This window comes from Oncorhynchus clarkii, chromosome 5 (genome assembly GCF_045791955.1).
Source record: "Oncorhynchus clarkii lewisi isolate Uvic-CL-2024 chromosome 5, UVic_Ocla_1.0, whole genome shotgun sequence".
Lineage (NCBI taxonomy): Eukaryota > Metazoa > Chordata > Actinopteri > Salmoniformes > Salmonidae > Oncorhynchus > Oncorhynchus clarkii.
In genome coordinates, this window is record NC_092151.1 from 52682492 (window position 1) to 52708007 (window position 25516).

The following is a 25516-nucleotide window of genomic DNA, read 5'->3' on the forward strand; positions in this document are numbered from 1 at the left end:
AAGTCCCTCTTTGTGGCACCTGACCACACTACTGAACAGTAGTCTAGGTGCGACAAAACTAGGGCCTGTAGGACCTGCCTTGTCTGTAGGCTTGGGCCCATTGGGCTGACTGTCCTGTTGAAGACAGCGCAGCAGAATAAGGATGTAACGTAACAAAACATGGGAAAGGTCAAAGGGTCTGAACACACACCGAATTTGTGCTTTTTTTGGGGGGGCTTGGGCTCATTAAAATGTAGGGCTCATAAAACGTATTTAATGTATGGATCAGGAAGCGGCAGGGTTGAATTTGCGAGCAATGCTCTAATCAAATCCAGACATAGGCCTATTTATCTGCTTTAGAATTCTTTTGAACGACACTTCCGGTTTTTGGTGAGAAATACCGGGTTACCCAGGAGAAAAGTGATATTCTCAGGATGGAACATTTGTAAAATACCGGGGGGGGGAGGGGGAATATTCAACCCTAATCCCATTGTGTGAATTTACCCGTTGTGGCATCGATAGTGAAACGTATTCCCTCGATGTGAAATCTTGAACTGTTAAGTGCTCTGTGAAATTGGAACAACAGTCAAAATCAAGGCGGTGCAAGAGGGTCATCGTCCAACATGGACTCGCATAACATATGATGGACCGTGTAGTCTCTTACACATAGACTTCCTGCTTACGATGACCATATGACCCCGCTCTAGTGAATAAGCCACAGACGGCGCAGGACTTAGGCCTAACCTCCCCACCCAAACGGAAGACATGCAGTGCCTTCAGAAAGTATTCATACCCCTGGATGTATTCCACATTTTGTTGTGTTACTGCATGAATTCAAAATGTATTCAAATCACCCCCCCCCCCCCCGTCTAACCCATCTACACACAAACACCCCATAACGACAAAGTGAAAACATAATTTTAGAAAATGTTGGCAAATGTATTGAAAATGAAATGCAGAAATATCTCATTTATGTAAGTATTCACAGCCCTGAGTCAATACTTTGTAGAAGCACCTTTGGCGGCGATTACAGCTTTGAGTCGTCCTGGGTATGTCCGTATCAGCTTTGCGCATCTGGTTTTGGGGATTTTCTCCCATTCATCCTTGCAGATTTCCTCAAGCTCTGTTAAATGAGATGGGGAGAGGCGGTGAACGGCACACATTTTCAATGTGATTCAAGTCTGGGCTTTGGCTGGGCCACTCAAGGTCTTTCACATTCTTGTTCCAAAGCCATTCCAACGTTGCTTTGGCTGTATGCTTGGGCTCATTGCCCTAAATCTTCACCCCCCCCCCCAGTCTAAGGTGGTTTGCACACTGAAGCATGTACTCATCAAGGATTTGCCTGTATTTGGCTCCATTCAATGTTCCCTCTATCCTTACCAGTCTCCCAGTCCCTGCCGCTGAAAAGCATCCCCATAACATGATGCTGCCACCACTATGCTTCACGGTAGGGATGGTGTTAGACAGGTGATGAGCTGTGCCTGGCTTTCTCCAGATATAGCGCTTTGCAGTCAGACCAAAGAGTTACATTTTTGTCTCATCAGACAACAAAATCTTTTGCCTTACACTGTGTCTTTCACGTCCCTCTTCGCAAACTTCAGGCGTGCTGTCATGTGCTTTTCTCAGGAGTGGGTTCCATCCAGTGGTGTAAAGTACTTAAGTATAAACACTTTAAAGTACTACTTAAGTCATTTTTTGGGGAACCTGTACTTAACTATTTATATTTTTGCCAACTTTTACTTCACTACATTACTAAAGAAAAGGATGTACTTTTTACTACATACATTTTCCCTGACACCCAAAAGTTACATTTTGACAGGAAAATGGTCCAATTCACACACGTATCAAGATAACATCCCTGGTCATCCTTACTGCCTCAGATCTAGCGGACTCACTAAACACAACATGCTTTGTTTGTCGGAGTGTTGGAGTGTGGCCCTGGCGATCCATCAATAAAAAAATTTAAAAAGTTGTACCGTCTGGTTTGCTTAATATAAGGAACTTTAAATGATTTATACTTTTACTTTTGATACTTAAGTATATTTAAACCCAAATACAATTTTTTTTTCAATCTTTTACTCAAGTAGTATTTTACTGAGGGACTTTCACTTTTACTTGAGTCATTTTATATATTTATATTACTTTTACTCAAGTATGACAATTGAGTACTTTTTCCACCCCTGGTTCCGTCTGACCACTCTCCCATAAAGCCTAGATTGGCAAAGTACTTTATAGACCATTGTCCTTATGGCAGCTTCTCCCATCTGGGCCAAGTTCTGTCAGAGTGATCATTTGGTTCTTGGTCACCTCCCAGACCGAGGTCCTTCTTGCCCGGTTGCTCAGTTTGGTTGGACGGCCAAGTCTAGGCAGAGTCTGGGTAGTTCTGTATTTTTTCACATTTCCATATGATGGAAGCCACTGTTTTTTTAGAAACTAGAACATGTTTTATACCCCTCACCAGATATATGCCTCATCACAATCTCAGAGATCTACAGACAGTTACTTGGACTTCATGATATCGTTTCTGCTCTGACATGCACTGTCGGCTGTGGGACATTATATAGACGTGTGTTTCTTTCTAAGTCATGTCCAAACAATTGAATTGGCCCCAGGTGGACTCCAATGAAGTTGGAGTGACATCTCAAGGATGATCAAATTAAATTGGATGCACCTGAGCTCAATTTGGAGTGTCATAGCAAAGGGGTGCAAATACTTATTTCATTTTCAATAAACGTGCAAAAATTTCTAAAAAACATGTTTTCAACTTTGTAATAATGAGTTATTGTATGTCGATGGGTAAGAATAAAAATAATCTGTAACACAACAAAATGTGGAATAAGTCAAGGGGTATGAATACTTTCGGAAGGCACTGTAATTGGTGGTTGGAGGTCAATCGGAGAAGAGCTCTCCTCTTGGTCAGACGCAGGATGTACAGGTCACAGTGCTCGGAGTCCCGACGTGGTAGACATCCAGAAAGCCTTTAATTATCATAATCATTTCTTTGGTCCCACAATCCCTCCCTCCGCGCCAGACCCCGGGTCAACGTCAGCAGGTCACCGGGCCAGACTACACGGCAAGCCAAAGTGAAGTGAGAAAATTGAACCAGTGCCAAAATGGCACACTGATATCAAATAACGTACGTGACAGTTTTACCGTTTTCTGACCGGGCCTTTATTTTTATGAATTCTTTTTCGGTGTCATACCATTTCATCTTTCTTTGTCTTTTCTCGATTGCCACGGCTTGTTCAGAAGGCGAGAGGTGCTTGTTGCCTAAATAAACTCATCCGATCTCATGTGAAAACCCTTCCTTCTCTTCCGCCTTTCTTCCTCGCTCCTCTTCAGATGACAATTCATTTCACGCCCATAGCCTCAAAGACCAGAGTCTCCTCTTCAAAAACAAATCAGTCCTTTCCTCTTGTATATCAATAGTTTCTTGAAGCCTTCAACTTACTAGACAAGGGAAAAATATGTTTCTCTCACACACACACACACACACACACACACACACACACCTCTCCCGATGAGCAGTCTGTGCTGCGACTCAAAGGATGGGTAGACCGTCTGCCCAGTTAAACTTTAATATAACTGACAGTATAATCGAGGCCCATTTCATCCTTCATTTTCATTGCATTGTTTCAGAGCCTGTTTCGTCTCAAAGAGGCGTTTTCTCTGGCGGCTGCTGTGTGAGCTGATAAAGGTGAATAATGTACCAGCGAAGCCCGCGTATTAATCCCCATTAAAATTCAGCCAGCAGTGTGGAACTCTCCCCGGGGCAATATTAACTTAAAGCTTCATTTCGTCCTTTGAGTTTGAAATTAACCACCCCCCCCCCCCGCGCGAAAAAAAAAAAAGGACCAGGCTATGACTGAAATTACGTGATGAGAGAGAGAGAGTGGTAGCAGGTGTGACTGGCTGAGAGTGTTATTTGTGTAACGTCGGGTATGTGTGATGATGTCTGTGTGATGCTCTGTACTCGTGGTCCTGTGTAACTGTTCATACAGCGACTCTGCACACTGACGATGACATATTGAAATAGATCAAAAAGCATCTCATAAGCGTGGGAGGTAAGCATACGCATGGCTGTGGTCGGCGTTACGACTGTCTGCGTTGCTGTTACCTTGGCGTTATGTACGGTTGCACACGACCAACAGTCAAGAGCAAACCTGTTACAAAGTGAGTGATCTGAGGAGACAAACGATGTGTAACCCTCTACTCCACAAGCAAAGCATTCAAGACATACCGAACGAATACAACGCCGCTTTGGTGTCACCCCCGTCCTCAAAAAAATGAATGGTTTCGACTGCTTGAAACTTTTGGAAAGGACGTTTTTCCTCCCGACTGTGCCATTCTGCTCGTAAAATGACTACCACCTTTAAACATACTTATGTAAGAAGTTTGAAACTGCTATTGGGTGAACTAGATCTACTTGAAAATACATTTTCTACTACTTCTGTATACACAAAATATATGTATTAAGACGATGATGGTCTTTAGTTCACAGTTATTGTCCATAATGGTCCGTTACACGATTATACGACTATTGTGCAAGCCCTAGCGTCAATACTCCACGACGTTCTTACCCATTCGCAGCGCAACGTGTTGTACAGTACTTGAAGCGTTACTAAATAAAGAAATGAACTGGTCGTTTTTAGCGACCAAAAACAAAAAAGGGCATAGGTGTCTATAGTGCATTTTCTTTCCTGGGAAGAAGGAGCGAGAAATGTGAAGAGAAAGGCCGCACTCTCTGCGTCGTCTGCCTTTTTGAAGGCCTTTTCCATTGCGTTGCGCTAGGGGATTTTTTTTTAAACAGCAGTTGATGGAGAGGCCAGACAGTTAACAGGCCACTCTATAGTCACTATCAGGTGGATATTTGTTTAACATGAACCAAGGCCGTCTGTCTCAGTGTGTGTATGTGTGCGTCAGGATCTGGAGTAGTCTTACCTTGCGCCAGTCTCTCCAGCCTCTTGCCGTGCTCAGGTGGGACGGCGTACCTGAACGGAAGAGGAAGAAGAGAGAACATGAGGTGGGTGGCGGGGAGAGAAGAAGAGTGAAGATGGCGCGAAATGAAGGGAACTCCATCTCCTCCTCTTTTTTTACAGTCTTCAGGAGAGGAAATGGACAGTTTTATACCTCTTTTTCGCACACACAGACAGAGAGTAGTTCACCTCCACTTTACACAGCCATATACACTTTTCTCTCTCCAAAGACATAAGTCTGCTATCACTAGTGAGAATTCTCCGCTTATTATGCTTCTTGTCAAAGTCCTCATTACACACGCGCGAACACACACAAAACACACTTAACTCGGCTAACACTCCAAAACATTAAAAAAAGGGAATTCATCAAAACCATCTTGGAGAAATCAAATGACTGAGGACTTTGTAGTCGTCTTTGTAGTGCTCCATTCCCCCGTTTCAAATGAAATCATCAGAAAACAAGAGAAGAAGAGAGGCCAAATCTCTCTCCGTCCGCATTAAGAGACTCAGCGCATTCATTGCTCTTGTTTGTACCACCATCATTATCACAATTATTTCCTCCAGTTTAGGGAAAGCAAAACTAGTGCCTCACCCTCCCTCTGGCCAAAGCCCTGTTTATGTGATCGGAATAGAAAGACACCTACTGGAGTATACGGCGAGACGCAGCTGTGTTAGACTGCCACCCGGTGGACCTTACAGTGAAATGCTTACTTACAAGCCCTTAACCAAAAATGCAGCTTTAAGAAAAAATTCCCCCCAAAAGTATGAGATAAGAATAACAAATCATTAAAAGAGCAGCAGTAAATAACAATAGCGGAGCAATTTACAGGGGGTGCCGGTAGAGAGTCAATGTGTCAATGTGCAGGGGGCACTGGTGTTGAGGAAATTGAGGTAATTATGTACATGTAGGTAGAGTTATTAAAGTGGCAATGCATAGATAATAACAGAGAGTAGCAGCAGCGTGAGGGTGGGGGCAATGCAAATAGTCTGGGTAGCCATTTGATTAGATGTTCAGGAGTCTTATGGCTTGGGGGTAGAAGCTGTTTAGAAGCCTCTTGGATCTAGACTTGGTGCTCCGGTAGCAGAGAAAACAGTCTATGACTAGGGTGCCTGGAGTCTTTGACCATTTTTAGGGCTTTACTCTGACACCGCCTGGTATAGAGTTCCTGGATGGCAGGAAGCTTGGCCCCGGCGATGTACTGGGCCGTGCGCACTACCCCCTGTAGTGCCTTGCGGTCGGAGGCCGAACAGTTGCCATACCAGGCAGTGATGCAACCCGTCAGGATGCTCTCGATGGTGCAGCTGTAGAACATTTTGAGGGGGAATAGGTTTAGTCGTGCCCTCTACATGACTGTCTTGGTGTGCTTGGACCATGTTAGTTTGTTGGTGATGTGGACGCCAAGGAACTTGAAGCTCTCAACCTGCTTCACTACAGCCCCGTCGATGAGAATGGAGGCGTGCTCAGTCCTCCTTTTCCTGTAGTCCACAATCATCTCCTCTGTCTTGATCACGTGGAGGTTGTTGCACCACACGGTCAGGTCTCTAACCTCCTCCCTATAGGCTGTCTCATCCTTGTCGGTAATCAGGCCTACCACTGTTGTGTCATTGGCAAACTCAATGATGGTGTTGGAATCATGCCTGGCCGTGCAGTCGTGTGTGAACAGGGAGTACAGGAGAGAACTGAGTACACACCCCTGAGGGGCCTCCGTGTTGAGGATCAGCATGGCAGATGTGTTGTTACATACCATTACCACCTGGGGGCGGCCCATCAGGAAGTCCAGGATCCAGTTGCAGACGGAGGTTTAGTGCCAGGGTCTTTAGCTTAGTGATGAGCTTTGAGGCACTATGGTGTTGAACTCTGAGCTGTAGTCAATGAACAGCATTCTCACAAAGGTGTTCCTTTTGTCTAGGTGGGAAAGGGCAGTGTGGAGTGCAATAGAGATTGCATCATCTGTGGATCTGTTGGTGCACTATGCAAATTGGAGTGAGCCTAGGGTTTCTGAGATAATGGTGTTGATGTCAATATTACAATGCTAATAAGTCGTGCGTGTGTGTCTCTTCACGGGAATCAAAAGAAAACCTTGCTGGCACCCCCTGGGAATTCTCACATTCTCTAACTAACACACGCCTTTGTCAGGTGTGTGTGTGTGTGTGTGTGTGTGTGTGTGTATTGTGCGAGTGTGTGTGCACAGATGAGCCCTTCCTTCAAACATCTAATCAGGCAATCATCACATCTACCTCTATTACATCCTCCCTGGACCACTGTTGTCATGGCAGCGGCACGTCTTCTTGCCAGCGCCCGACCGAAATAAACAAACAAAGAACACAGAGTAAATGAAAGGTCTGTGAACTTTTCCCTTTCTCTTCGGCAGTGAGATGAGATGATGTTTTCACTGCTGCTGCTGCTACTACTACTGTTGAGGAGAGGAGTCAGGAGCTGCGTGGGGGAATATTTGACAGTTTGAGGAAAAGCTTGTAGGTAAGTGTTCGACTGGTCTGTGTGTGTGTTTGTGTGTGTGTGTGTGTGGGGGGGGGGGGGGGGGGGTGAAGTGCGAGTGCTCTAGTAAGATTGGGGCAAAGTTGACTTAGTCTAATCATATGGGAACTATGGGATGTGCACGGTTATTCGAATATGTGAACATATGTTAGCACTCGAACACTTGTGAGTCTTCATTTGTGCCCCCCCCCCAAAAAAATGATAGGCCTATTTTAACCGTGAAAATGCTTTTCTAAAATGACATAAAAATATCCATGTGACATTGTTACATACAAGGATATACCACGACATTTCTAAATATGAATTTAACAAAACAAACTTTTTGGAGTGTCGTAGCCTCCAAGTGCTGTAGCTTGTTGTTCATGTTGGTCAACCAAAGCAGCAAAGAGGCTCAATGTGTAGTAAGTGGAGTGAGAGTTCACTAACGGAACGCAAGACGGAATGAAATTACAGAATTAAAAAGGAGTAGGCTACAATGAGCAACCAACAGGTAGGCTGTTGTTTTATCTGAATGGGGGTAGAAAGCGCTATCTGCTCTAGGTTACTCCAGTCAAGACAGGCACCGTTATACGGGATGCTAAATAACATTGTGGCTGCCACAAGCGCGCTAGTCTTGCCTGTAGCCTAGTTGCCTTGGGTACTGCAGCTCTCTCTTCACCTCGTCTGCTCGCTCCCATCTCACCAGCCCCTCAGCAGCTGCAGCAGTAGAGCGCCAGCCTCTCGCTCAGCAATATTCAGGTTAAAATCCACATGTATTTTGACTATCTGACAACAACAAAAAAATCATCATACTATTTGAATAGTGGAATGATTTCAAATCCCTAGTGGGAACATGTAGGCCTACAACCAACCAACCAACCAACCAAAAAAAAACACACACACACACACACACACACACACACAGAAATTCATTAAAACAAGATAAGTAACCCTACATCCACTGCTCTGTCCTTCACACGCCACAGGAGATGCAGGAGCACAAACAAACCGAACGTGACGATCTAATTGAGATGTAACACCACGTGGTATAAAACACATCCGCTCAACGGGCTGTCTTCTTAAAACCCACGCCTCCTCTCCTCGCTACAGAGTCTAACATGTTAAAGTGTCCTATTAAAAAGGAGAAACGAGTCATTCTTATGTTTATACTAAAACACACATGGACAGGGAGGCGGGTGTGTAGACGACAAACAAGTAGCAGGGGTCAACTGCCAGATTTATTAGCCTAGTGTCAAAATGCTATTTTGTCATGTTGACCATGGTCTATATGCATGAAGCGTGTCTGAGTACGAGTGCTGACACGGGATCAGTTTAGCCTTTTACATCAGGTTTGGAAGACTGATTTTGGGAACCCCCCCTTTTTTGGGGGATCACAATGAATAAGATTGAACCTTATCCTATTGAGGGATTCTTGTGAATGGCTAAGAATTGGGAGGATATGGGTAAGGGCAAATATAATTTTGAAAGCGACATTTGTAATTTGAACCTAAACCACGAATGCATTCAACTGGGTTACCAAGGGAACCAAAGTCATCAAAGCACGTTCAAAAGACAAAATCAATATCCTGTAGAATAAACTCTAAATCAATCACAGTACATCAGTGTTCACTATTGTTGCTCACGGCTATTAAATTAATCTGGGTTTTGATATCTAAGGATTACAACCTAGGTCTTGCTGATCTACACAGCTAAACCAATTGATCTGCAACACACGGGCTTAAATACACTGAGGCACAATCCACCACCTTGCATTTCTATGAAGAATCAAGATCTTTGTCAATAAAGCACACAGAGACAGTGTGGTTCAACAGACATGAGTAGTCATATTCTCGCTCTATCCTCTACTCGTCTGGGTGTCACAGAAAAAAAAATGATTTTAGCATAAAGAGATGATCGTTCGTCCATTGCCTACCAAGATGATCTAGTGCTAAAGACAATCTTTATGACTTTGGGAAAGTAACCTGCCTAGGTCTTCTAAAAAGGATTCAGAATGCATGCCAGATAGCCAACCAGGAGGCCTGTTGCTGCTCCGCCTGCTAACAACTCAAGAGGACATTAGTAGCAGCAAATTTGATTTTGTGCATGAAGTGCCACAGACGGTCGATACTAATTTGATGTCTCTTTTCTCAGCCAGCCCTGTCGCAAAAGCAGAGAGACCTACTTGGTGTGTGTGTGTGTGTGTGTGTGTGTGTGCGTGTTGAAACTACTGAAACTTTAATTCCAATACATCCAAACTCTATCTTACATCTATTGGGTTCGTTTTTCATCTGGAAAACTCTTTCATCAAGGAAACCCAATCAATATCCAAAGGTCATTATAAAAAAAGGTGTGTATTGGTAACAGCCAGAAGACATATGGTTGTTTGAGTCTTGATTCGGGTATTCATATCCATAAGGGAATGGCAGAGCAGATGAGTTAAGATTAGAGTAGAGACATTTGGAGCAGAGATGCAGTGCATTCAGAAAGGATTCAGATCCCTACACTTATTCCACATTTTGCTGTGCCTAGCCTTATTCTAAAATTGATTTAAAAAATATATTATTCTACACACAATACGCCACAACGACAAAGAAAAAACTTCTTTTTTTTAAAGAAATGTTGGCAAATTTACATAAGGTTTTAAACCCTTTACTCTACTTTGTTGAATCACCTTTTGCAGCAATTACAGCCTAGAGTCTTCTTGGGTATGACGCTACAAGCTCTGCAGATCCTCTCAAGCTCTGTTAGGTTGGATGGGGAGCGTCGCTGCACAGCTATTTTCAGGTCTCTCCAGAGATGTTCGATTGGGTTCAGTCCGGGCTCTGGCTGGGCCACTCAAGGAAGTTGACGCTTGTCCGGAAGCCACTCCTGTGTTGTCTTGGCTGTGTGCTTCAGGTCGTTGTCCTGTTGGAAGGTCAACCTTCGTCATCAGTCTGAGGTCCAGAGCGCTCTGGAGCAGGTTTTCATCAAGGATCTCTCTGTACAATGCTCCGTTCATCTTTCCCTCAACCCTGACTAGTCTCCCAGTCCTGCCACTGAAAAACATCCCCACAGCATGATGCTGCCACCACCATGCTTCACCGTAGGGATGGTGCCTGGTATCCTCCAGACATGACACTTGGCATTCAGGCCAAAGAGTTCAATCTTGTTTTCATCAGACCAGAGAATCTTGTTTCTCATGGTCGGAGTCCTTTAGGTGCCTTTTGGCAAACTCCAAGCAGGCTGTCATGTGCCTTTTACTAAGGAGAGGCTTCCGTCTGGCCACTCTACCATAAAGGTGGAGTGCTGCAGAGATGGTTGTCCCATCTCCACAGAGATCGTGTTCTTGGTCACCTCCCTGACCAAGGCTCTTCTCCCCCAATTACTCAGTTTGGCCAGGAGGGGGAAGCTCTAGGAAGAGGTGGTTCCAAACTTCTTCCAATTAAGAATGAAGACGCCACTGTGTTTTTGGCGGACCTTCAATGCTGGTACCCTTCCCCAGATCTGTGCCTTGACACAATCATGTCTCTGAGCTCTACGGACAATTCCTTCGACCTCATGGCATGGTTTCTGCTCTGACATACACTGCCAACTGTGGGACCTTTTATAGACAGGCCTTTCCAAATCATGTCCAATCAATTGAATTTACCACAGGTGGACTCCAAGATGTATAAACATCTCAAGGATGACCAATGGAAACAGGATGCAACTGAGCTACATTTCAAGTCTCATAGCAGAGGGTCTGAATACTTATGTAAATAATCTGTTTTTAATTTTTAATACATTTGAAGAATATTCAAAAAACCTGTTTTCGCTTTGTCATTATGGGGTATTGTGTGTAGATTGATGAGGAAAAACATTTATTTAATCAATTTTTGAATAAGGCTATAACGTGACAAAATGTGTAAAAAGTGAAGGGGTCTGAATACTTTCAGAATGCACTGTATGATATAAGGCCATCCCTCCTATCCCTATGGACAAAAAGGACGTTGAAAATACATATTTTTGGTTGTTTTCTTTCCAACGTCTTGTGCTGACTGGGGCGCCACTTGTGCTGCGTTAACGCCAAATAATGTTCTCATATCTATGTTAAACTACACAACTGAAATGATAGCCTGGGCCCAGATCCGTTTGTGCTATTCTATGTTACCAAATGCCGTGACAACGACCATAGGAGTTGGCAAGACAATACAAACTAGGTCCACAGACGATGCAATCTCAACCACACTGCACACTGCCCTAACCCATCTGGACAAGAGGAATACCTATGTGAGAATGCTGTTCATTGACTACAGCTCGGCATTCAACACCATAGTACCCTCCAAGCTCGTCATCAAGCTCGAGACCCTGGGTCTCGACCCCGCCCTGTGCAACTGGGTACTGGACTTCCTGACGGGCCGCACCCAGGTGGTGAGGGTAGGCAACAACATCTCCTCCCCGCTGATCCTCAACACTGGGGCCCCACAAGGGTGCGTTCTGAGCCCTCTCCTGTACTCCCTGTTCACCCACGACTGCGTGGCCACGCACGCCTCCAACTCAATCATCAAGTTTGCGGACGACACAACAGTGGTAGGCTTGATTACCAACAACGACGAGACGGCCTACAGGGAGGAGGTGAGGGCCCTCGGAGTGTGGTGTCAGGAAAATAACCTCACACTCAACGTCAACAAAACTAAGGAGATGATTGTGGACTTCAGGAAACAGCAGAGGGAACACCCCCCTATCCACATCGATGGAACAGTAGTGGAGAGGGTAGCAAGTTTTAAGTTCCTCGGCATACACATCACAGACAAACTGAATTGGTCCACTCACACAGACAGCATTGTGAAGAAGGCGCAGCAGCGCCTCTTCAACCTCAGGAGGCTGAAGAAATTCGGCTTGTCACCAAAAGCACTCACAAACTTCTACAGATGCACAATCGAGAGCATCCTGGCGGGCTGTATCACCGCCTGGTACGGCAACTGCTCCGCCCTCAACCGTAAGGCTCTCCAGAGGGTAGTGAGGTCTGCACAACGCATCACCGGGGGCAAACTACCTGCCCTCCAGGACACCTACACCACCCGATGTCACAGGAAGGCCATAAAGATCATCAAGGACATCAACCACCCGAGCCACTGCCTGTTCACCCCGCTATCATCCAGAAGGCGAGGTCAGTACAGGTGCATCAAAGCTGGGACCGAGAGACTGAAAAACAGCTTCTATCTCAAGGCTATCAGACTGTTAAACAGCCACCACTAACATTGAGTGGCTGCTGCCAACACACTGACACTGACTCAACTCCAGCCACTTTAATAATGGGAATTGATGGGAAATGATGTAAATATATCACTAGCCACTTTAAACAATGCTACCTTATATAATGTTACTTACCCTACATTATTCATCTCATAGGCATACGTATATACTGTACTCTATATCATCGACTGTATCCTTATGTAATACATGTATCACTAGCCACTTTAACTATGCCACTTTGTTTACATACTCATCTCATATGTATATACTGTACTCGATACAATCTACTGTATCTGCCTATGCTGCTCTGTACCATCACTCATTCATATATCCTTATGTACATATTCTTTATCCCCTCACACTGTGTACAAGACAGTAGTTTTGGAATTGTTAGTTAGATTACTTGTTGGTTATTACTGCATTGTCGGAACTAGAAGCACAAGCATTTCGCTACACTCGCATTAACATCTGCTAACCATGTGTATGTGACAAATAAAATTTGATTTGATTTGATTTGACAAACAGGTCTGGGACCAGGCTACTGAAATGATCAGCATGAATCTGGGATGACCACAATATCATTGATTCGGCGACTAGAACTATTCCCAATCCAATCTTCGTTCATGAAACACTTACATTGTAACGAGACTGTAGAAACTGACGTCTCTTAAAGTGAACTCTCATCTCTTTCCTACCTGAAGACACAAAAATGGCGTCTACTATCCAATAAAAGTACAACAAGAAGCGAACAATGAATTAATAATGGGCTCTTGCTCCGTTTTAAAGTCTGTTTCACCCAACCCTAACATTCATTTTCTTTAGCAGTTTTCCTTACTCTCTCTGCTCGATGCTTCGCAAACAGCCAGCCAATCGTTAAAGCATCTGACAGCAGATCTTCGGGGGGGGGGGAATATGACTTTGATGGGAGCAGAGTTGGAGGGGAATGGAGTTAATTTCACAGTGGCTGCACAGGGGGGTTAGGCAAACAGCTCCGTGCACACAGTTTAACATACTGTAATTACCCAAAAAGTGAAAATTATTCAATTTCAAAAAGAGAAGGAGGATAGAGTGTGAGTGTGTGTGTGTGTGTGTATTACTATCCTTGTGGGTAGCAGAAATAGTAAAACAAGGAAAATTCTCTCTCGTGGGGACATTTCCCAGGACAAAGGCTAGTTTTTCTTTAGGTTGAGGGTTAGGGTTAACTTAAGGTTTAGGGTAAATGGGACTTTGACTGGAAATCTATTTTAGGTCCCCACAAGGATAGTAAAACATATACTGTGTGTGTGTGTGTGTGTGTGTGTGTGTGTGTGTGTGTGTGTGTGTGTGTGTGTGTGTGTGTGTGTGTGTGTGTGTGTGTGTGTGTGTGTGTGTGTGTGTGTGTGTGAGTGTGTGTGTGTGTATTTGCACGCGTGCAGCGCACATTCACAGTTAAACAGAGTTGAGGGGTGCATCCATGTGAGTAAATTTACTTTTAAAGAGTGACAAGGAAATATTGCTTTTCCTCACAGGGGCATATGTAAGAAGAGGGAGATGATGGGGAGGCAGAAGGAGGAGGAGGAGAAGAAGAGGGGAGGAGGAAAATATATCTTCAGATGGTTGAGAGGGTTGCTAGGAGGGGAGACTAGAGAGTGGATCAAGAGGTGCTACTGAAGCATGACAACCCCTCTCTATTATACTATGGAGAGGCTCTGGTTGTGTCCTCCCAAATCACACCTTATTTCCTATGTAGGGCACTACTTTTGACCAAGGCTCTGATCAAAAGTAGTGTACCGAATAGGGTGCCATTTTGGACACCACCTCTCTGTTTTTGTGCCCAGGCATACGGGCTTTGTAAAGGCTTTATTCAAAAAAATGAAAGCAGTTCACTAGCAGATAAAGAGAGAGTGTAAAGGATGGGTTTTATAGATAGAGCAGTAGCGTGATGGCTAATGGAACATTAGTCGTAATTAGGAGGTAATGTTTTTGATGCATTGTGACCGTCGTTTCTACTTATTGATGCCGTTTGTTTGTTTTGAACCTTCTACCTTATGCACATTGAGCATGGGGAATGTGCTCTCGAAACGCTATATTTATTGTGAACATGCCTCTTGATGGAGCAGGGCTGGGACACAGACTGACTGAGCTGCTGCTTCTAAATGACATCCCACTGCAGGGATGGGGATGCAGGACATGGAGAAACACGCATTCAAAATATTCACACACACACACACACACAGGTATTGATTGGTACACTCCAGGTCTGTGTAGCCACCATATGCTCGCTGAGACACACACACACAAACACCTCGTTGCACAACCCAAGACCAACCCTAAGGGAGATGGCTAAAGCAATGAGAGAAGCATTGAGACGAATAGGAACCACACTGAGACAAAAAGGAAAAGAGGAGAGTGGTGGGATAGAGTGGAGGTGCAGGAGGGGGCTCAGGTACACACACAGGCACACAAACATGAGCCATGAGTCACAACCGCAGTCAAATTCCAGGTGACCGTTGAGTCACAGTAATCTCCTCTTATGCACTCTGGACATGCGTTGGTTGTACCCAACTCGCTAAACGACCATCAGGTCACTAATGGCCTGGCACTCAGGGCTCTTTTGCCCCACTAACCACTCTGACATCAATGCAAATGCAATCTAAAAATCACATCAAACACTTATCATCAAAACAGTATCATGCTTTTAAAACGCGCCTCACTGTGATGGATCAATTTGAAGAAAGAAGTTCAGCGACAGGTTGAAACTGAGTGGGGAAACATGGACATTGTGGATGTTGTTTCAAAGCCAAACATAATGAAATGGACAGTGCTTTCTAAGGTTCATTCAAAACACCCATATGCATATTAGAGTTTATGCATACGCATAGCCCATTTATATGAGCCCAAGTCCCCCCAAAGTTTTACAAAATATTCAAATAATAATTGTGACGGTATGCAATACAAAACCTAAATGGCCTACCACATATTACGATAGGGAAATATAACAAATATTTTAAAAGATTTCAGATGTCTTTGGTACATCATTGGTCTAGTATGTACTCCAAAATTAAACCATTTCTAGTAAAATCGCCCTTGATTGTGGACTGTATTATTATGCATACTGGATGGACTGGTTACCTTATGTTACGACCAAAACTTTATATGCATGAGTCTGGTAGAGAAAATATAGACGTAGGTGATGCTGTTGGTGCATCGACTGTGCAGGACGGCTTAGAGTTGGCCTACAATTACAGTGAATTTGTATTTGATTTTGAATAGCCTAGTAGTAGGGAGAAAAAAAAATAGCAATCAAAATTAATAGGCTGACATATTACCTACAAAATATCTCACCGCCGTGTGAGAGTCAGTGAGTCACACAGTCACTCACTGCCATTTTTCTCCCTCTCTTCTCCACAGCGCAGTCTGAGACCGGCACAAATCAATTGCGGTTGAACTCCCTCTAGTCATTTGTGTGTTTTAATTATTTCATCAAAAAGAGCTCATAAAGCATCAGACAAGCTCAGCGCATATGGGTGATTTGATCAAAACACATAGGACGTGTCTATAACATAGCCACTTCATAAGCCACTTCATATGCGCACTCGCTCTGAACGTGACAAATATCCATTCTATTTTATTCAGCAAAGTTCATTATATTCTTCTTACTATAAAATCATATAACATAAAATAATGGCATTTGACTAATAAGCATATCTTGTCTGCAAAATGAACAAGCCTACAGCCTATGCCATGGCGCATAGCCATATAACATACAGTAGGCCAACTCCTATTCTGTTCTTCTGAAATACATTTTCATCATAAGGTTTCTTTAAACCTGCCTAAAATAAAGAATGGATTTATTGTGACGGTGTAAATGAAATGGATTCATTCGACTTAAAAAAAAATGTACATGTTCCAAAAGGCATGCAAAAGGCCTTGGAGATGCTAAACATTTGCACGACAATAACTGGCTGACAAAATGTCATGACCGCCACAGCCCTACACACAAACAAACAAACACACACACTGTGATGCTGGTATTGAGTGGTACGCTCCAAGCCCGGGCAGGTAGGGAGGGGAGAGAAAATAAAGAAAAACTAAGCCCTTCCCTCTGAGTTGCACAGACAAAGAGCCGGGGACCTCCAAGGGAGTGAAGAATAGGAAGGTGTGTGTGTGTGTGTGTGAGAGAGTGAGAGTGAGAGAATCAAAAACAGAAAGAGAGAGGGCAAGAAATTGAGCGTGAGAGCGCAAAGGAGTGAAAGAGAGCAAGAGTGAAGGAGGAAGAGTGAGAAGCAAAAAAGGTCTGCCTGGGCAGTAATGAGCGTTCAGCAAATATGAGGCTCAGCAAATATTCTGTTCAGAGCAGAGGTCCGACGTCCGTCCGACTCCCACACGCTACCACAAGAACTGGTTCCAGAACCCAACCACAGTCCCGCAATGTTATTTTAGGCGTATGTGACACAGTTCACTTGCCAGCCAGAGAGCTGCTCTAAAATCGGAGTAGATAGCCAGAGCTAATTTACCAGCTACGTCGATCGACAGTTGTCGCAGTAACGTCATGAAAATTATTTTAAAATAGTTACTTGCAAAGTGGAGTCTTTTGTTTAGACATGTAGCTAGCTAGCTAAACAGTGAACCATAATCCCAACTCACAACGTTACTACCCTGCATGAATCTGCAGGTAGATAACCGACCAGGTTCAATGTTAGCTAGCTAACATTAGGCTAATAACTAGCAATGCAAATGGCTCTGAGATATGAATAATATTACTACACAGATCATACACTTAAAAGTTAGCTATCTAGCCAGCTAACATTAGCTAGCTAGCTTACAGTACAATAACAATAAATAAAAATTGATGCACAAAATTAGAAACGTGTAATATCTGAAAATGTAGCTAGCTTACCCGTAAACATGGATGAACGCTTTTCCCTCTCTCACGGATGCAATCAAATGCCAGAATTGTGTCCTTATCTATCAGACTCAAATTCCTGTGATTTCAAATCTCGGTCCTCCAGAAAGTGGAGAGCAACACTTATGCAGTTCTACTATGTGATATCTTTCAAAAAAGCATAATCAGAAAGGATTACTTAAACACACTGACCAGCTCATATTATAGACCGAAGTGTGCTACATGGCAGACAAATCAAAACTCATCTCTCATGTCCAGCCCACTCATTATCTCAGCCAATCATGGCTAGCGGGAAGGTTGCTCACTTTTTCCGGGGCTAAACCAACTAAGCTCATAATTTAACACTTTTATTCGTATTTACAGATGGCATACACGTTTGTTATTAAGGCACATGAAAGTTCACATGCTCCAGGAAGCATTTCAGCCCCAAAAACATTTTGGTAGATAAATAAAATGTTTACATTCAAATGGCTCTCCTGTGAAGTAGTGACGGGTGAAATGCGTATAGTTCCTGAAACGAGCCACATATAGGGTATAGCCTTTGCAGACAGAGACAAATAAATGACTAATCAATATTCATTGAAAATGAAAAGGCGCAATGCTCGCTCTCCATGGTATAATGAATAATGGCGCAGGAGGAGATGGCTGCCCGTTTACGATCCCCTAACGAATTGTGCTATTGTGTGTATTTTTTCATGTTATTTGTAAATTATTTTATACATAGTGTTTCTGCCACTGTGTCTTACGACCGAAAAGAGCTTCTAGATATCAGGACAGCGATTACTCACCGCCTGGTATGGTAACTGCTCGGCATCCGACCAAAAGGCGCTAAGAGGGTATTGCGTACGACCCAGTACATCACTAGAGCCAAGCTTCCTGCCATCCAGTACCTATACACTAGGCGGTGTCAAAAGTGTCAAAGACTCCAGTCACCCAAGTCATAGATTGATCTATCTGCTACCACATGGCAAGTGGTGAGTGCCAAGTCTGGGCCCAAAAGGCTCCTTAACAGCTTCTACCCCCAAGCCATAAGACTGCTGAACAATTAATCAAATGGCCACCCGGACTATTTACATTGTTTTTACACTGCTGCTAATGCTGTTTATTATCTATGCAGTCACTTTACCCCTACAAATTACCTCGACTAACCTGTACCCCCACACCTGTACCGGTACCCCATGTATATACAGTAGCGTTGTGATTGTTATTATTTTGTGTTAACTTTATTTTCTTTTTTACTTTCGTTTTTTTTAGTAAATATTTTCTTAACTCAATTTCTTGAACTGCATTGTTGGGCTTGTAAAGTAAGCATCTCACGATAAGATCTACTTTTTGTATTCGGCGCATGTGACAAATTCAATTTGATTTGATTACATTTCCTTGGAGAGATAACTGCCATGTGATTCTCCGCCCATGCATTAGGTAGCCTACTCCATTTCATTGAGACCCACATATAGGTCCTCGGATCACTTGATCGTGCACGCCAAACTAGGAGAGGAGAGGTAGGCTAATTAAAGCAGCGAATTCTGAGTGTGTATGCGACAAAGATGTGCTTTTAACACAATATGTAGGCTAACGCATACAAAGCAGAAATATGACCGTTTCCAAATAATCTGCTGGACAACAAAAATATTTTCCCTTCCGCTCCCAACCGCAGCATGAACAGTGCTGACCATGCCGGCAATGATCTCTGTTGGGGACCTGCAGCTCTAGTTCAGAGCCCCTTTTTCTAATGCCACCATGAAAACCTCATCACCCACACATTATAATGGCAATTTCTCCTAGTCTGAGGTACCCATTCAAACGACAGTGCCAGCGATATACCGTAAGTATAGGATATCTACCACAAAACAATTTCTGTCTTTCAGAAATCAAGCCTGTTCATGCTGGGGTCTTTTCTTGTTAATGGGAGATGGGGGGAAATGCAAACTCCTTGAGGGTAAATGTTTTATCATGTGTATCACTACAGTCATATTCAAGTCATATTTGCAGACTTGTATCCAATAAATAAAGGGGGAAAAAAACTGCCATTCTATGGTCAAAAACATAACCCAGCTAGGCTTCAGTCAATACATCCCTAGCAAGAAAGGTGGACGAAAATGAAGGGATGAAAGGTTAAAATAACAGAGGAGAAACGGACGAGGAGGAGATCGATCCTTCTCTGATGGCGGAGCCGGTATTAGTCACCCAGCGAGACCCTGGAGAGAGATTGAAGGAGAGAGAAAAACATGCTCTCACCTTGCAGACACAGCTTACAGATGACGGGGACTGCGCCGGGCGCTGACACCCGATTGCCCCTACCAAGGTCGCCCAGTGAGGTCACCTCCGTTACCGTTGCTGTGACAAAGCATCAACCCTCCAATAGCGTTCTGTCGATACCCTTATCGTCTACCGTCATTACCTTGCCGCCGTGCAACTCGTTTAGCCGGGAGTGGCTGTATGTCTTTGGGCCCGTCCCAAATGGCACCCTATTCCCCCCATAGGGCTCTGGTCAAAACTAGTGCACTATATAGGGATTAGGTTGCCATTTGGAACGAACCCCTTGAGTGCGTGATACTATAGGGCCTATGCAGTCGTGTTGGTTCCCCCCCATTCGCTTGACGTGAAATGGCCGCGAAAGTGATGGAGATGTGTCGGCAAATAGAGGCTCTTCATGTGACTTGTGTTGGGAGAGCCATAAACGCTAGGAAATCGAATTGGATGCCAAGTGAGGCCTTTGGGAATAGTGAGTCTCGACGGGCGGTCGTATTACAAGAGGAGGAATTAGAAAATGATGGGAAGAGGGAGGGAAGGAAAGAAGGAGGGAGGGAAGGAAGGAGGGAGCAAGAGTGGTGTTCGAAGAGCGCTACTGCTACCTAGCGACGAGTGGTGGGATGGTCGGGCCGGGACAATTTCACTGTTTGTTGGACACAGAAACACTCATCTTCGCAGAAAAACACACACACACACACACACACACACACACACACACACACACACACACACACACACACACACACACACACACACACACACACACACACACACACACACACACACACACACACACACACACACACACACACACACACACACACACACACACACACACACACACACACACACACACACACACACACACACACACACCTAGATTTTATAGACTTACAGTTAACTGACAAAATAAAGGAAACGCCGACATAAAAGTGTCTTAATAGGGCGTTGGGCCACCCTCGAGCCAGAACAGCTTCAATGCACTTTGGCCTACAATTCTATTGGAGGGATGCGACACCATTCATCCACTAGAAATTCCATCATTCTGTGTTTTGTTGATGGAAAACGCTGGCTCAGGCGCCGCTCCAGAATCTCCCATAAGTGTTCATGGACTCATACAATGACACACACACACACACAGTAGCAAATTTGAGTGAATATGTTGCTCATATTGAAGATGCTTTATACTACAGAACCCACCTGGCTCCTTAGAAACTTTTGTAAGTCTAGAGTGTCCTCCAGTGGCCATCTGTTTAAGTACACAAATGCATGTATGACCAGTCAGTCTCCTTAACTCACAAACAGGGACTCACGTTAAATTTTACACACGTATAGGAATGATAGATGCTTGAGAAGCAACTGCCAAAGCCTGCCCAGATCCTGAAATCAAGGAACAATTTTGGCTTGCCATTTTTTGATGTGGATGCAACTGAAGCAAAGAGCTGTCACACGGGTGGCAGGTAGCCTAGCGGTTAGAGCGCCGTTGGGCCAGTAACCAAAAGGTCACTACTGCTACCTGCAACCCGAGCGAAGAGTGATGGGATGGTTGGGCTTGGACAATCAAATTGCTTGTAGGACACAGAGACACTCATATTCACAGAAAAACACACATTTTATTGACCTACAAGTAACACACACACACACACACACACACACAGAGAGCGAAAGAGATGCAAAGAATGGAGAAATAAACCACTAATACAGCCACTGACCATGACTTGGGCTCTCCAAAGTGGAGGTAGTTGATACTGTAGAGATCCATGTCCTCTGTGTGCCAGGCGAAGGTGGTCTTCCACATGCCAAAGTACAGGTAGGGCGTGTTTACCCCCTCGATCACGATGCCACACTCCTGCTCCACCATGTCCAGCAGCGTGTTCAGGTGGCCGATGTTCCACTCACCGATCTCCTGGAAACACAGACACAAAAAAGGGAGGTTAAAAGGGTTAGTTCACCCAAATCAAATACAACAACAACAAAAAAATGACAGTTTCCTTACCCAGCCTGTAAGCAGACTTATGGACAAGTTATGAAAGCAATCCGTGCTTTTGTTTTGTTTACCTGGCCACTGTTCCAAGTGCTCACTTTTTAGCATTTGTGGCACAAATCTTGTGCAAGTCAATGGTTCTGATTTTCCCTTCTCGCTTTATATTCAAATTTTTGATTTTATAATTTGGGTGAACTATCCATTTAACACTGTGACCCGATTCAAGCATGTTGGCTATATTTACCAATGAAATGTAACAGTGGATTTTGTCCCCGTTCTGCCCCTGAACAGGCAGTTAACCCACTGTTCCTAGGCCGTCATTGAAAATAAGAATTTGTTCTTAACTGACTTGCCTAGTTAAATAAAGGTTAAAAAAATATATATCGTAAAAATATATATATATTTTTTAGGGCTGTCCCCGACAAAAAAGCAACTTATTTGACTGAAAGTCGTCTGCTCTTTCGACCAATCGATTGCCTGAAATTTTTAAACATGTATTCTTCCATTTATAGACCCTATGTGTTTTAATAAAATCAACTACGTGCATTGAGCTTGCCTGATGCTTTAAACTTACGTTTTGATGCCTCAAGAGGGCGCCAGAGATTTAGATAACCAGAAGAAGAAAAAAAAACTTCACCTGGCCCAACTATTCTCCTCCAGTTCCTGCTGACTTCTCCAGATTCTGCTTTTACTCTCCTGAAGTTGTCGGTAATAGGCTACACGAGGAGTCGGCAAACTTCCTCATTTGGAATGCCAAATGTATCTTACCATTTCTACCAATCTGTGTGCCAGTTATGGCCTTCATATGTACATTTTCGTAAAACAATTACATTTATAATAAAGTGTTCAGATCTCAAAATCAATGTCATGTGGTTAATCAATATTCTATCCAAATCTAAATTAAAATTATACAATACATATCCCATAACAATCACAATGGCTACACATGACCTGTCTGCAACAAACTTGAAACATTGTATCAACTATTAACTTTGCTCCAGCCCAAAGTTTGCATGAGCGAATTTGCAACATTGTATAAAATATCCTGGGCCCTCAGTTTCCAGTGCCAGCTAATTCTGGACAGACACAGCTGTAGGCTATTTGTACAAGGGATTAGAAGCAGTGCTTGACTTGGACAGGAGCTCAACGGAGCTGAGTACAGGCACGTCAAATGTTCTACTGCTTAACCGCCTGTTCCACTTGTAGAATATTAGCTCAAAAGTATTGTGGAGCTCCTGCACCTAAATATAAACAGTACCAGCACTCAGAATGAGTACCGGAACCTATTTCAGTTCATGTCAAGCACTGATAAGAAGCCTATTTTATGATGTTTCCACTGGATCAGAGCATTACATTCTTCCCTTTCATACCGAGTGGTAATCGAAAGGGAGAGAGAGCTAGAAAGATTTTTCAAATACATTGAAGAACTATTGTAATTCTCATTAGACGTAAAAACATAATTTTCTTGCTTGCTGCTTGAGGTGAAAAAAACATTACTTTGAGAAGCTTAGGCTTACTTCCATGTGTGTGCGTCCTTACTCAACATTGACAGGAGTGCTCCAAAACAAAAGACAATGGAGAAAAGACAACAAAATTGACAGAACCCATAAATGGAATTACATAAACTGCTTTTCCAACAGTCTTGAAGGAGTTCCCACATATGCTGAGCACGTGTTAGCTGCTTTTCCTTCACTCTGCGGTCCAAGTCATCCCAAACCATCTCAATTGGGTTGAGGTCGGGTGATTGTGGGGGCCAGGTCATCCGATGCAGCATTCAGTCACTCTCCTTCTTGGCCAAAAATCGAACATTTGGACTCATCAGACAACAACAAAATAATTCCACCGGTCTAATGTCCATTGCTCATGTTAATTGGCCCAAACAAGTCTCTTCTCCTTATTGGTGTATTTTAGTAGTGGCAATTCGACCATGAAGGCCTGATTCATGCAGTATCCTCTGAACAGTTGATGTTGAGATGTGTCTGTTACTTGAACTCTGAAGTATTTATTTGGGCTGCAATTTCTGAGGCTGGTAACTCTAATGAACTTACCCTCTGCAGCAGAGGTAACTCTGGGTCTTCCTTTCCTATGGCGGTCCTCATGAGAGGCAGTTTCATCATAGTGCTTGATGGTTTCTGCGACTGCACTTGAAGAAACTTTTCTGGATTGACTGACCTTCATGTCTTAAAGTAATGATGGACTGTGGTTTCTCTTTGCCTATCTGAGCTGTTAATATGCCATAATATGGACTTGGTCTTTCACCAAATAGGGCTATCTTCTGTATACCACCCTTACCTTGTCACAACACAACTGATTGGCTCAGACGCATTAAGAAGGAAAGAAATTACACAAATGAACACACCTATTAATTGAAATGCATTCCAGGTGAACCTCATGAAGTTGGTTGAGAGAATGCCAAGAGCGTGCAAAGCTGTCAACAAAGGGAAAGGGTGGCTACTTTGAAGAATCTCAAATATATTTTTATTTGTTTAACACTTTTTTTTGGTTACTACATGATTCCATATGTGTTATTTCATAATTTTGATGTCTTCACTAATATTTTACAATGTAGAAAATAGAAAAAATAACAAAAAATCCAGGAATGTGTAGGTGTGTCCAAACTTTTGTACTGCATATATTTGTTACCACTTGACTAAAACAATCTCGGTCGACCAACAGCCTAACGACCAAATAATCGACCAGTCGACTAATTGGGGTCAGCCCTAAGTGGATTACAGTCTAAACATGTTTTTTAAGGTAGGAAAACAATTATATAAATATGTCTTGAACAATCCAAGGCCTACAGACATGGAGTTGCCCTGTTACAGTTGTACTTCAGTTAGTATTTACCCAGTGAATAAAGTAGATTCCCATTGCAGTCAAAAGACTTGTATAACTAACCCAAGACAGACCAGAGCCTGTTGTTTCCATTGGGAGCAAATTAATCAGAGGGCAGAACAAGCAAGGAGGTGAGCAAAGTCAAGCATGAGCTAGTGAGATCCTAATGGCGCGTTCTGGCATTTATTTGCATATTTCCATTAGGGAACACCTTGTGAAATAACTCTCTTTACCCTTGCACTCCAAAACAATGCCTTTTTTTTTTTTTACTTTAGCAAAGGGTAAAGTCTACAAAACAAAGTTCACTCTGTTACAGAATCTAGTTTTGGAAACTGAAAACTGTATGAAAATGAGCAGAATGGAGGCCAAAATCAATTTCGCTCTGTCTTCTCCCACTGCCGGCCACTGGGCTTTCTCTCATCACCATATTTGATTGTGGGTAGAAACGCCAACCGGATACTTCACATTTATAAATCCGGTGAAATATCTTGTTCATTGTACTGTATTGCAGTTCTCAAGGTCATGTAATAACACATGTTAACCACCAGATGGGATTAAGGCTAAAGAACTAAAAGGATGCACCCAAAAACACCTCAAATGAAAAGGCGTCCTTTGTCAATTGAAAAACGAAATAAATGTCTTAGGGAAAAAACTAAATAAATAAAATACACAGATCTAATGAGAACAGATACCAGCGGTTCATCTTTATCGCTGAAATACACTCAGTTCAAATACTTCCATTCAGTGGAATAATCAGAATGGATCTCCTAGGCCATTGGCACACAAATGCTCATTTCTGGTAGTAAGGAAGTAAGGAATTCAACACAATTGAGTAACTCTGTCCCAAAGGGTACCTAGTGGAACTTGCTTCAATGTATCCCAAAGAAGTTCATTAAGTAACTTTTATATAATAA

The 25516-nt window shown here is 43.3% G+C and overlaps 1 protein-coding gene across 4 annotated transcripts in view; it reads right to left on the bottom strand.

Moving 5' to 3' along the window:
• Positions 1 to 25516, bottom strand: part of LOC139408981 (lysine-specific demethylase 4B-like) — an 85835-nt gene that overhangs the window by 42801 nt on the left and 17518 nt on the right. For all 4 annotated transcript variants that reach the window (XM_071153545.1, XM_071153543.1, XM_071153542.1 and 1 more), the window contains exons 5-6: positions 21496 to 21689; positions 4921 to 4970 (exon numbers count right to left, since the gene is read on the bottom strand). In XM_071153545.1, the coding sequence (XP_071009646.1) occupies positions 4921 to 4970; positions 21496 to 21689 (244 nt within the window). The remainder of the gene's footprint in view (positions 1 to 4920; positions 4971 to 21495; positions 21690 to 25516) is intronic.